The sequence below is a fragment of the Dipteris shenzhenensis genome, chromosome 12 (genome assembly GCF_047967505.1).
Source record: "Dipteris shenzhenensis isolate YYH24624 ecotype China chromosome 12, Dip_SZ_1.0, whole genome shotgun sequence".
NCBI lineage: Eukaryota > Viridiplantae > Streptophyta > Polypodiopsida > Gleicheniales > Dipteridaceae > Dipteris > Dipteris shenzhenensis.
Genome location: NC_141607.1, coordinates 3,882,320 through 3,895,731, shown reverse-complemented (window position 1 = coordinate 3,895,731; position 13,412 = coordinate 3,882,320). Strand labels below are relative to the sequence as shown.

The window sequence follows — 13,412 nt, the reverse complement described above, 5'->3', positions numbered from 1 at the left end:
TACAATCAAATGATACAAAACATAGATTATAATTTGATACACGTCCTAATGTTAGCCTATACAGGAAAAGCGGCATCACAACATAAACAGGCTCAGTATTCACTTTGCACTTTATTTACCACTACAAACAAAGAACCTAACGAGCTTGGCTAGAGAAAAACTAGATACACTTATTCGCCTGTATGAACAAGTACAACTTATTGTATTTGATGAGATTACGCTAGTTGGTAAATGAACTTTAGATTTTGTAGACCTTTGCTTGCGTACATTCAAAAGAAACCACACGGAATACTTCGGTGGCATCAATGTCATTTGTTCAGGGGACTTGTACCAAGCCAAACCAGTAAGAGACAATTGGGTATTCAAACAAGAAAAAGAGATAGTCGAAACAATAGAAGACACATACTAGCTTACAAAACCAAAATGCTACGAGCTAAAACAACCAATGCGACAAAACAACAACAAATTCATAGAGGCACTCAATAATTTCAGAATATGTGCACACACTCCAGAACAAATAAAATACATAAACGACCACTGCTTCCGTCCACCACCACAAGACCCAACCTTTCCCCATCTTTACTACACAAACTTGGGCATGAATAACCACAACGAAAAGGTATTTCATGCAACAAAAGGAAAAGAATATAACATTAAAGCAATTGATACATTTAATAACAGTAGCCACATTTCATGTAAACTATTGGAAAACCCAAAAGCAACAGACACAAAAGGAGGGAGTGTTAAGAACAAGGAGGGAGTGTCCAGACTCCATAGACAAAACAAGGGTGCAGAGAAAACAAGTGTTAAGAAAACTACAAGGCGGGAGTGCAGAGAAAACAAGGGTGGAGAGCCAAACACAAAGGACGATGGTCTCAGGACCGTCTTTGTCCCGGGAAAGCCACACGACGGACCCGGCCCGGGCCTGCATCGCGTAAGGTATGCTCTGCATGACAAAATGCGAGTCTTAGGTTCCACAGCTCCATTTTATAACGTGTACCCAAAATTTGGCTTCTTGTTGTAGCGCGTGCTCCACAAACTTCTCACCATTGATCTATATAAATGCTGTCACTCGATCGGGCAGATCAACACCAAGAGCTAGCTATGGAGTGCGCAACCACATTCTTCTCAGCTGATACACTCCCTAACTGCAAGGAGGTGCAGAACAACACACAAGCAGAGAGTGACAGAGAGAGCCACTAGAGAGCCAGAGAGAGAGAGAGCATGTCAGAAAGGAGAGCGAGAAGCAATCGAACTTAGCGAGAGTGAGAGCCAGAACGAGAAAGAGAAAGAGAGAAAGAGAGAGAGAGAGAGAGAGATTTGATAGCACCATGTCGAAGTCTGCAACTCGTAGTGAAGCTTGCATAATATTGCCATCCTTCCCCCCCGTCCAGAAGTGTATCTCCTCCGGTAGAGAAGCCCAATGTGTCGTCTCCGACCTCGATGGCACCCTCCTCCGTGGCCGTAGCTCCTTCCCTTATTTCATGCTCATCGCCTTCGAAACTGGCGGTCTCCTTCGTGCCGCTTCCCTCATCCTAGTCGCTCCCCTCGCCTGGTTGCTCTACCACTTCGTCTCCGAGTCTGCTGGCATCCAGGTGCTCATCTTTGCCTCCTTCGCTGGCGTCAAGGTGGTGGACATCGAGTCCGTCGCCCGTGGCGTGCTGCCCAAGTTCTACTCTGCAGACGTGCATCCCGACACGTGGAAAGCTTTCTCTTCTTTCGGAAAACGCTGCGTGCTCACGGCCAATCCTCGCATCATGGTTGAGCCGTTCTTGAAGGAGTACCTTGGAACTGATCTTGTGATCGGCACAGAGATTGGAGTGGTGAGAGGAAGAGCCACTGGATTTGCAACCAACCAGGCGTCCTGGTTGGAGACAACAAGAAGAACGCAATGAACGAGGCCTTCCCACAAGAGACGCCAGACGTAGGGCTTGGCGACCGTAAGACCGATTTCCCATACTTGGAACTTTGCAAGGTCTCTCTCATTCTAACTCTCACTCTCACACCCAGATTATCTCTCCTCTAGTACGTTGTTTTTTTACATCTTTATATGCTCAATGGCTCACACTACTTTCTATATCTTGCAGGAGGGGTACATCGTCCCTCTCGACTCTGCGATCGAAGCTGTAAGTGGCGACAAGCTCCTTAGACCGATCGTATTCCATGATGGTAGATTGGTGGCAACGCCGACTCCACTGCTTGCCTTGCTAATCCTACTCTGGATCCCTTTCGGCTTTCTTCTTTCCATAATTCGGATTGCAGAAGGATCACTGCTCCCAATGAAAATAGTCTACCATGCCTTCTGGGCTCTTGGAGTACGCGTGATTGTCAAAGGCAAACCTCCAGCTGACGTGAAGAAGTCCGGCAAGCTTGGTGTGCTCTGTGTGCGCTCTCACAGGTCTCTCCTCGATCCCATCTTTCTATCCACAGCTCTAGGACGACCCATCACAGCGGTGACTTATTCCATATCTCGCCTTTCTGAGTTCATTTCTCCAATTCGAACTGTGAGGCTCACTCGCGACCGCGAGAGAGACGCAGCTAATATTACGAAACTCCTCGAGGAAGGAGATCTTGTCATCTGTCCCGAAGGCACCACGTGCAGGGAGCCTTTCCTTCTCCGCTTTAGCGCTCTTTTTGCAGAACTCACCGATCAAATTGTCCCTGTAGCCATGGTGAATCGTATGAGCATGTTCCATGGGACAACAGCTCGAGGCTGGAAAGGCATGGATCCTTTTTACTTCTTCATGAACCCAAGTCCAGCGTATGAAGTCACATTTCTCAATAAGCTTCCAAATGAGCTCACCTGTGGAGGAGGGAAAAGCTCTCACGACGTTGCAAACTACATACAACGAGTCCTGGCAGGTACCTTGGGATTCGAGTGCACAAGTTTCACTCGCAAAGACAAGTACAAGGTCTTGGCAGGAAACGACGCTACGGTTCCGACAAAGCCTCAACTTCCAAGTAAGAAAGAGATGGGATGCTAGCACATCATCGACAGAGAGAAGCTAGCTGCTCACCATATAATCCAATTTCCTCGAATTCTTTGTCCACCGTGATCAGCAGTTCCCTCCAACTTATTAGGACATTGCTCGTTCTTTCGAACATGCAGAGTATATGCGAGTATCAATTCTTGGTCCACCGTGATCAGCAGTTCCGCGAAGTCGTATTTATGCAAAGAAAGCCCTTCGGCCACAATTGTTTCTAAGCAACATTAGCTGTTATGATTGACACCTTAGCCACAATTGTTTGTAAGCAACATTAGATGTTATAATTGACACCTTCTCACGTACTTGCCAACTAGCCTTTGTTTTGAAAGTTAGAAAAAGAAAGAAAAGAATGACAATCCTAATATATTTTCCTTTAAAGCTCAAACAAAAGATAACGCACTATTTAAAAAATTTGGACTACCAAAGAAAAGTTAAAAAATGATGAATATTATGCTAATGTAATTTTTAAAGATAACTTTCAAACCAAATACTTTCTAAGATTACTTAAAAAATTACCAACGGCATTTAGACCAAGCAACAAAAATGTGTAGGTGTCGGTGTGTGCCGGAAGTGTCAAGGGTAGCTCACAGCTCCATATTGGTCACCCCATATGGGGGTACTATTGGCACTTACCCCCCCAAAGAAAAAGATTAAGTAAAAGTACTTCCTATGATTAACCAAATACCATACTCCAACTATGATTGACCAAATTTGCTATGCGTAAGGTATCTTTGAAAAAAAACTTCTAGCACTTTACTCTCTATGATTTCTTACATAGTTAAGCATCCAATTCTATAGACTAATTATGTTCATACACGAGCAGAGGACTTGTTCTCTTGGAGAGGTGGTGTATGTATACACCTTCCTCTTGTAAAAATACATTCTTTAAGTATAAGAACAAACTCATAAACATGTTCATATATATTAATGAGAGCAAAGCCATCCAAACAAACTCAAAAAAAAAGTTCATACACATTAATAATAGTAGAAAAATGAAGAGTTTACTCCAATATGTGTTTTACATTGAAGTCTTCAGCCCTTGACCATGAGGATGTTGACCAATAGGTTACTCTAGACTAGTCTCGAAGGTTGAATTGTATTATTGCACTAGTGTAGGGTTTGCTTCCTTGCTTGCCATAGCGCCTTCTCTGTTAACAAGCTCTTTTGGACCAATTTGTGAGGTTCACGTGTAGGCTCATCACTTCTTGTTAGTAAGTCTTCCTTGCCAAGATTCTTTGGACCAATCTTCGAGCTCTAAGGTGCATGCTCATTACTATCTCATATATGTAACACTTTCCTACTTGTGCCACCTTCTCTATTTAAAATAGACTTTGGGTGCCCTTAGTTTCTCTCTCATTTCCAATTCTAAGCCTTCCCTTTTCCTTTGATAGAAACATCATGGATTTCTTTACCTCTAGCCTTTTTGTATGACGAGTGCAGTCTCCTTAATCCTCTTTAATACTTTTAATCTCCTTGCATCTTCATGCACATTTCTTTCAGTCGTTCCTCATCAAATTCATCCAATGTAGAGCTATTAGCATCCTCATTATTTGAGCTCTGAGTCAGCATTGGTTAGGTCTTGTGATTTAGGACCAACGATCCCTTCACTTATAAGATGGCCACTTGAGAGGTATCAAGTATGAACTTCATTCATAAATGATTTTCTTTAGATGTTGGAGTTTAGTGCCTCCAAACAATCACTATAAATAGCAATAGGTTGGTATATTACTATATCTTTTTCCTTAGTTAAATGAAATTATTGATATGGAAAAGAGATTGTAATACACTCAAGCTTATTGCTCATGCAATAGGTTAGAGAAAGAACCAACATATTGCTTAAGCAACATGTTGGTTTGCAATAGATCCTCTCTCTTTGAAAAAGAAGTTGTCATACACCCTAAGTTGTTGCTTAAGCAATAGATTAGAGAAAGTACCAAGGTGTTGCTTGAGCAACAAGTTGGTATGCAAAATCTTTAATGAATAAATTTCTTGTTTTGAACAGAATTCATGTCTTTTCCCCTACAATTGCTTAAACAATAGGTTGGGTGCAACAAAACCTATAGCTCAAATGAAGATATTTTACAAATTATTGCTAGAGGTTTAGGATTTGGCTAGGGTTTAGGGTTTGGGGCCTCATTTCTAGGGCCTAGGGTCCAAGGTGTAGGGGTCTAGGGTTTATGGTTTATGGTCTAGGGTCTCATGTTTATGATCTAGGTTGAGGGTTTAGGACTTAGGGTCTAGGTTTTAGGGTCTAGGGCATAGTTGTAGGGCTTGCGGTGTCATTTAGGATCTAGTATCTAGACATTTAGGATCTAGGGTTTAGGGTCTAGGGTTTAGGGTTTAGGTTTTAGAGGTTAAGGTTTTGGATTTAGGGTCTAGGGTCTAAACTCTAGGGTCCAAGGTCTAGAGTTTACGTTTAGGGTCTAGGGTTTTGGATCTAAGGTCTAGGGTGTAGGGTTTCGATCTAAGCTCTAAGATATAGGGTATAGGATTTAGGTTTTAGGATATAGGGTCTAGCATTTAGGGTTTAGGGTTTAGGGTCTAGGGTCTAGGGTTTGGGGTCTTAGGTCTAGGTTTAGGATTTAGGGTCTACAATAATTTCACAGATATGCCTTTATTAAGGGTGTACAATTATTTCATAGATATGCCTTAGTAATAAACTTAGTGAGAGAAAGTTTTCACACTTCTAAAATATAAATAACTTGTCCATGCCCGTCATTATTGCATAAATAAGAATAGAGATTTGAGTGTTCTTAAGTTCAAGATAATGCTTAGGGAATGAAATTAAGACATCTCTTTGAATTGAGTTCATACTGTCATGATGCATACGTAATTAATTTAAGAGATCATCTCCTTGAATAAAGTAAGATGAATTTTAAACAATGAATTGACCTGTGAACTAATGAAGCAAAAATAGCAACAAGGCATGCCTCACCAAAATAATATACATGAGTATAAAGATAGTCATGATCATGTAGAAAAACACCACATTAGACTTCTAAATTCTCCTAATTTGATTTCTTTAAAGCAGATGATAAGGGTACTTATTATTAAACCATATAACATGGGAGTAACTCTATAATAGGTTATGAGGGATGATGTTATACAAAGAGTATGTAGACTTAAAGGATTTCAATTAGGCATATTTGAGAAATATCCATTTGTGAGTTAAAGTTATTATTTATCTATCACACCATAGGCCTACTTTTTTATTTTAAACATGTAATAATCATTTGTAACATTAATCAAATAACTACCAAAAGTGAGAGAAGAGTATTTATTAGTTACATCGTTCACTAATTCCACAATTAGTTTATGACTTGCATATTATTTGATTATTACTTTGTTTGTTTAACTTTTTATTTAGAATTATTTTTTAATAACTATGATATTATTTTGTTGTATTTTATTATGTATAATATTTTAAAATTAACTAATTTCAAATATTTATTTTTTAAAATTCTTCTTTGATATTTTGAATAATATGATATAAATGATATTGTAAGAGAAGAGTATTGATGATCCATAGAGTATTTATAACTACTTAAAAGAGAGAATATATTTGGTATAAATGATATTATGTAATATTTATTATAGCTTATATAAATATATAATATTGCATGATATTTTTTTATCACTAAATTTATATAGTTATTATTATATTTTATATTAAAAACATCATATTTACTTACTTTATATTAATAATATTGTTTTTATAATTGTGCACGAGGTGCTTTCATTTTTACTTAGAAAGTCTACTTATATGGTATTGACTAAGCTTTGAGTAAGTCAAAGGCTAGAAAAAAAAACAACTTATTAAAGTTCTTTTGTATGCAAGAGGTTTGGAGACAATTCACTTTTTAAACATCCTTTTCTTTTTCTTTAAAAAAAAAAAATATTTTCAAAGGTATTGTCTATGCAAGAGGTTGGGACGTAGACAACTTTTTAAAGATTTTGAGTATATAAGAGAGGTTAAAAGGGATAATTCACTTTTGTTGATAGCATGAGATTTTTTCCAAAGACAAACAAAAGATTTTTGAAGTTGAAGCAAAGGCAAGAGGTTGGGAGACAATGGACTTGTTCCAAATTTTATAAAATTTTCAAAAAGTGATAAACAAAGCTTTCTAAAGTTATTGTGCAGGCAAGAACTTGGGTGAAAACTAAATTTGTCCAAAATAAACACTATTGCATATAAAGCAACTAACAAATGTTGCACACAAATGTGGACTAAATGCAATATTCCTTAAAAAAAAATAAAAACTGGATACTTTTTTATCATAATTAAACTTACTATTAAACAATGTCATTATATGTGAAAAGAACATGTTTTAAAAAAGGCCTAAATTTAAGAGTGTTTTTCATAGCCATTGTGAAATTTGTCAAAATTGCACTCTCTCACTTTGCAAGTGCATCCTCTATTATATCAACACCTATTCTTTTATCTTCATGAAGGTCATTGTCATGATTCAATGGTGATTCAAAAGTGGATGATCCATCCTCCTCAACACTATCAACAAGAACATTCTTTTCATCCCTATGAAGACCTAATGTTCCTTCCACTTGTAACTATGTGAGCCTAGAGGAGTCTAGGATCTAGTAAAATGTGTGACATAGGATGGGACTTTTCTTAAAGAGGAAGTCTATTGTCTCCTTTCTTAGGCGTCCATCATTTGTAAGTTGTAAATCACAAACAAGTATGTGAACTTCTCCATGATAAAGAACATACAATCATGGTTGTTCTTTGGTGGCCCTTCTTGCCCTTTGGACATACAAAATAGCGAGTCATAAATGACAACAAGTCATGGGTTGCCTTTGCAACAAGCTATCTTCTTGTTTTACTTTACCTAAATATTATTCAATTATAGAAACCTTTGGAAACGTTAAAGATAACTATTTTCATGACTTTTGCAAAATAAACATATTTTTAGAATTAATTTAGAAAATGCACATATCACAAATTCAAAATTGAAAAATGTCCATTTTCCAAGTCAAATTTGAAAATTGGAAAAATCAAGTTCAATGATAAGATCTAATATTCTATAAATCTTTTAATAATTTATGCATGTGTACGTAATGTATAATGCATTCATCGATTAGAATCACAAAGACATGTTTTTTCTTCTATAAGAAATTATATATCCAAATAGAATATTACTCATATTTCACCATGAAACATTTATAAACCATTAATAAAAAGATAGTGACAAAATCTTGTGAAGAAGATAATGAGACGCATGAATAACACAAATGTTTTTGAGTAACATCAGTAATGGACAAGAAAGCGAGAAATTCTATCCTAATGTGACTCATCAATAACACAATGTTTTTGAGTAGCATGAGTAATGGACTAAAAGGCAAGAAATCATGTTCTATCACTAGAAGTTCTTCTTCTTCTTGGTGTTTTTCTCCCTCTTCTTGCTCAAGATTAGCATCAAGAGTATTGGTTACCTTTTCCTCCTCCTCACTATGAGCATCTAGTTCATAGTCAAGTAGATCTACAATCTCCCCAACAGCTTGGTCACCAATGGGAGGTTGAGGCTCTCTAGAAGCATAAAAAACCCTTGGATCAAACTCTTTAGTCCTCATTCCCACTTCCTGGTACTCATCTAGCATTTCCCTAGGGCCATCACTCTTTGTGCAACAAATTGTATCTGCAAGGGGTCACACTGAATGGCAACAACATTTCTCTCCTCTTTAGAGCACTGACAATTGTGGTACCTATTCTAGCAAACAAGTCTATTATCCACTCTCCCTTAATTGAAAGAAGTTCAATCAAATCCATCATCAAAAGTTGAGGATTTTGATAAGTATTAGTTATGCATGTTAATTCACCACTCGTATGCCTAAATTTTTTGCAAACTCTTGGTCTCTAAAACACATTTGTACAAGCTGATTTCTTGGAAAAATTGTGTCCCTTGAGCTCTTAATCCATATGGAGAGTGAAAACCAATCGTTGCAAACTCACATGCCCAAGAAAGTTGATTAAGTTTGCACCCATGGATGTTGGGTTTAGTCGTGCAAGTAAGATTCTATTCAAAATTACCACAGAAATGTAACTAACAGAAAAAAAAGGCTAAAGAAGTATGAATAACAAAAGTATAAATAGTACCAATGATCATCTCATTCACCATGTTAATTAAACACTATGAAGGCTTTTTCAACAACTGTGAGTTGATCATGAATATGAAAAACTATGACTGCCCATGATTCACAAGTTGTCACTTTCTGAAAAGTTTGAATGACTATTTTATAAGCAGTTACTCACATACATCACATCATCATTGACTGAGTTCAGAGCTTTTGAAACCATATTGACCATCAACGATTGCTAAAGTATAAGGATGAGATGTCACAAACATGTCCATCTCCTCTACTCATCCTTCATGAACTGTCCAAAGAAAAGGACGCTCATCCACATCATCTGAAATATATTTGTGTACACTAGGAACATTTTGAATTGTTTGTTCTTGCTCTCTTCTTTTCCTCTTTGTTTGACAATGAGATAAAAACTATTCAAAAGGTTGAGGAATTTCCCTCAACACAAGGGTCTTGATTCTACATTCCATAGATATTAAGTAAGACCCAAGATACTTGAAACTTAAATAGAATGAAAGAGGTCATGTTTCAAAATGTAAATCATAGCATTTGACAAGAATTGAGATTGTTAAGCCTTAAAATGCAAATGTTGATCTTATAATCTCACATATGACCTTAAACTAGAACCTAGAATGCAAAGTCAATCTTGATGAGACTGGAAATTAGATTCTAGAATTGAAAGAGTGTTCATGTGACCTTAAGATGAAAACCAAAAAAAGAAACTCACAAACTTGGATCTAGGATTCTAGAATCCACTTACACATTTTGCAAAAAGAAATTAGAATTAATCAAGCTCCTTTGGGTTACTTGAATTAGGATGGTATTTCCTAACTTCATCCCAATCACTGCAGTTCAACTTTTCTATCATAATTCTTTGCATATGCAAATAATATTTTTGCCTACCAAGACAAAACTATGTTTATTAAAAGATAAAAGCAAGTTCTTGAGTGAAAAAGATGAAAACATTTGAGTGAAAATGAGCAAAGTAAGAAAATATACATTTTCAAATCCTACTCCCAACCATCTCCTCTAAACAAATGTTTCTAGCCTATGTATCACAAATTCCTTGCAAAGATCTCCAAGGGTTATCATCATGTCTTCAAGAAGAGGCTTAATGGCTTCATTTGCCTTGGTTTTCCTATGAGAGCTTGAAGGAGCCTTCAACAAATCTATTGACCTTTCAACTTTCCTTGCTCCCCTAAATCAAGAATGTGTTCTTACAGCTTTTAGACATCCACATCATGACATGCCAATTGAAAATAATTATTGTAATGCTTGATTTTTGGCTTTTGGTGAGAACCATGTGCATCATTCTTGTGTACTTGTAGACTCACATCTCTCACAAAGCATGACTCAAATTTTATCATTAACAATCTGGCCTTCACTTTGTTGCTTGACCCACTCATTATGAAAGAGCCTAACTTTTTGAATGAAAGTTATCTATAAGTAATAATTTGAGTCAACATTGTGATCCATGGATAATATTATACATTCCTCATCATTCAAACCGCATAAATCCAGCAAATAGATGTCTTATATACATCAATGTGGTCGTATTCTAGACAAAGTTTTTTTTTCAAGCAATCCGTGGGTTCCACCTAGAACATAATACTTGTAAGAATCTACCTTAGACTTTATCCATGAGTCCTTTGTAGGACATTGATCCTTGCCCACCAAAACAAGTAGTGGTAGCACCATGGTTGTAGGTTTTGATTTCATTTTGAGCTTGAGGTTAGAAACATGCGCTTCATTGATACATCATAGTTGAAGTGGCCTTTTTTCGGTCTAGGGAGGTAGTTCAATACAATTGATAGGTAGCTCACATGGTGGCCTTTTTCTGGTCTAGGGATCAATGGGAGGTAGCTCAATACAATTGACAGGTAGCTCACAAGGTAAAGGATCAACCATCTGTTGAGAGTTCACGCTCAACATCATGTGATCATGTGTGCATAGCACCATCACGTGATCATATGTGCATAGCACTAACCTTATAGAGTGCTATAAAGGAAAGGGTTAGATCCCCTAACCCTAACCCTAAAAGGGTTTGTATATATTCTATTTTTTCAACTAATTCTAGTGTACAGTTAGTCATTTGTGGTGTGCTCTCTAGCTGTGCCCTCTCTCCTCATCTCCACTCTTCTCCTCTCCCCTCTTCATATTTTGTTATGGTATCAGAGCTCCCTTGTCTTCCGCTGAGACATTGAGTTTCTTGAGAGTGTGAGAGAGATTGTGAGATTGAGAGTTCTCTTGAGTGATTGTGAGATTCTTCCGTTCACTTCCGTTGAGAGAATTTCCGTCCATTGAAAGAAATTTCTGTCATTGTTCTTGAGAGATTTCCATTGTGACAAAGAGAGTGCTTTACTTGCGAGGTATTCTTCTCTTAACTGAGAGAGATATAGGGAGAAATTCTACTGTGATAATGTATGAATAGAGTCTTGTTTGAGAGCAAGAAAGACTTGGCGGGTAGCATAAGGCTTCTAGCTATCCATTCGGTCACCAACTCCTTCTACAGTAGCAACGTTGCAAAACAACAAGGCCTCAACAACGAAGCGCTCCATCTCCAACTTTTGCATCCAGCGCGACTGCCGAAGGCCTACAGCTGACCTTCATTCACATCTGCCTTCAAAACCACAGCGAGCTCTGCGTAGTTGGGGACGTACCACACCCGCACCGCCCTCACCACGCCGATGTCAATGCCGTGATAATCCTCGAATCTGTAAATCCCTACGTTCACGATGCCCGCGAGATCGTCCCTCGAGCTCGCACTCACCGTCCTCCTCGAGTCTTGCTGTCCTGAAACCTTGGTGAGCAGTGGCTCCGTCTGAATGTTGAGGAAGACGATCGGCACCCCTGAAGCTTGCGTTGCGGCAAGCCACGCCATGGCGCGGGCGACTGTGTCATCCACGTTGTTGTAGAGCAGCACGGAGCCGTCCGGTGCGTGAGGAACCACCAGCATGGAGAACACCATGCTGGAGCTCGCCGACGATTGTAGCTGCTTCATCTTCTCCTCCCATGGATACGGCATGTACAGATCTGTGAGCTGAGTGTTTGCGAGGTGCGATACAAGACGCGCACATCGCATTTCCTGCAGTGCGAGACACTCCTCCTCTGTTGAATCCGTGAACATCACCACATGATTCGGGTCTTCCGGTGCTCTGAGCACGTACTGCTTCTTCAGCACAGTTGAATCATCCGGCACAATGGACGCCTTGACGGTGGCAATCTTCATTCCTTCAACGCAGCTCCTATGCTCCAACTGCTCCAGCGTTCCATCGAAACGTCGACCACGCAGCAGAAGTGCCTCCACTGAAGGTCGACCCGTCAACGACCTCCGTCGCCATCTGTAGCTTCCATCTCCATCGACTTCTCAGAGAACGCCAACGCGAACGTAGAGCTCAAGGCTCTCACGACCGACTCGACGGAATCTCCCTAGATTCCGTTAGAATCTTCAAAAAGATTATGTGAAGCTACCTAGCGACACGTGGCAGATAGCCTTAGCCACATTTGCCACGTCATCTTATCTGCCACATGGCAGATAAGCGCCTTATAAATCTAACACGTGGCAACCGACCGCCACGTCAGCAGACACGTCAGCTGCCATGTCAGCACTGCCACATCATCTGCCACGTCAGCACTGCCACATCATCAGTGACATGTCATCAGTGCCACGTCACCTGTGCCACATCATCAGTGCCACGTCACCCTGCTGACATCATCTGTGCCACCTCAGCAGTCCAGTCAGCACTGACCCTCTGCAGGCACAGTCCCTTGCCAGGCACACTCTGCACACACTGCATGTGCACACTCCTGCCACCTCAGCACAGAGCTTCACTGGCACACCTCTTGCTAAATACAGTGCCACATCATCACTGCATGTGACTCACAATGACACATCATCATTGAGCACCATTTGCACTCCTTTTTCCCCTCCACCTAGATCAAGTCATATCTCTTGATCCAGGAAGAATTTGAGGGTGCTCCAAAAAGGAAAGTCGCTCGATTTTTCGTGCTCTACGCGCTCGTTACATCATGCGCACATTTCGGCGCAAGTTACACTCACATTTGAGCCTCGCCGACAAAACTACTTCCTTCACGCACATTTGCCTCTACATCGACGCATCTGACCTAGCACTTAAAAAGAACAAAAGAAAAGGAATTATTTGCTGCTCTTTCATCGATCGACGGTTGGTTTAGATCTAGATCAGAGTAGACTAGATCGCCATAGAGGGGATGCTTTGAATTCCCCAAGTTGCCAATCTAAGCCATGCCCGAAATTCCCGACTAGTACCTACTCAGAGTCAGTCCATACGCTCACATCCGATGTCACAT

General features: G+C 39.4%; 1 protein-coding gene and 1 pseudogene across 1 annotated transcript; one reads left to right on the top strand and one right to left on the bottom strand.

Moving 5' to 3' along the window:
* The first annotated feature begins 1,370 nt into the window (after positions 1-1,370).
* On the top strand, positions 1,371-2,984 carry LOC147895700 (glycerol-3-phosphate acyltransferase RAM2-like; annotated as a pseudogene).
* An 8,692-nt stretch (positions 2,985-11,676) lies between these two features.
* LOC147895699 (uncharacterized) lies at positions 11,677-12,684 on the bottom strand. Its single transcript, XM_087382818.1, has 2 exons — positions 12,651-12,684; positions 11,677-12,446 (listed from the first exon to the last, which is right to left on the bottom strand). The coding sequence occupies exons 1-2, from the start codon at positions 12,682-12,684 to the stop codon at positions 11,677-11,679; spliced, it is 804 nt and encodes a 267-aa protein (XP_087238944.1).
* Positions 12,685-13,412: the final 728 nt, after the last annotated feature.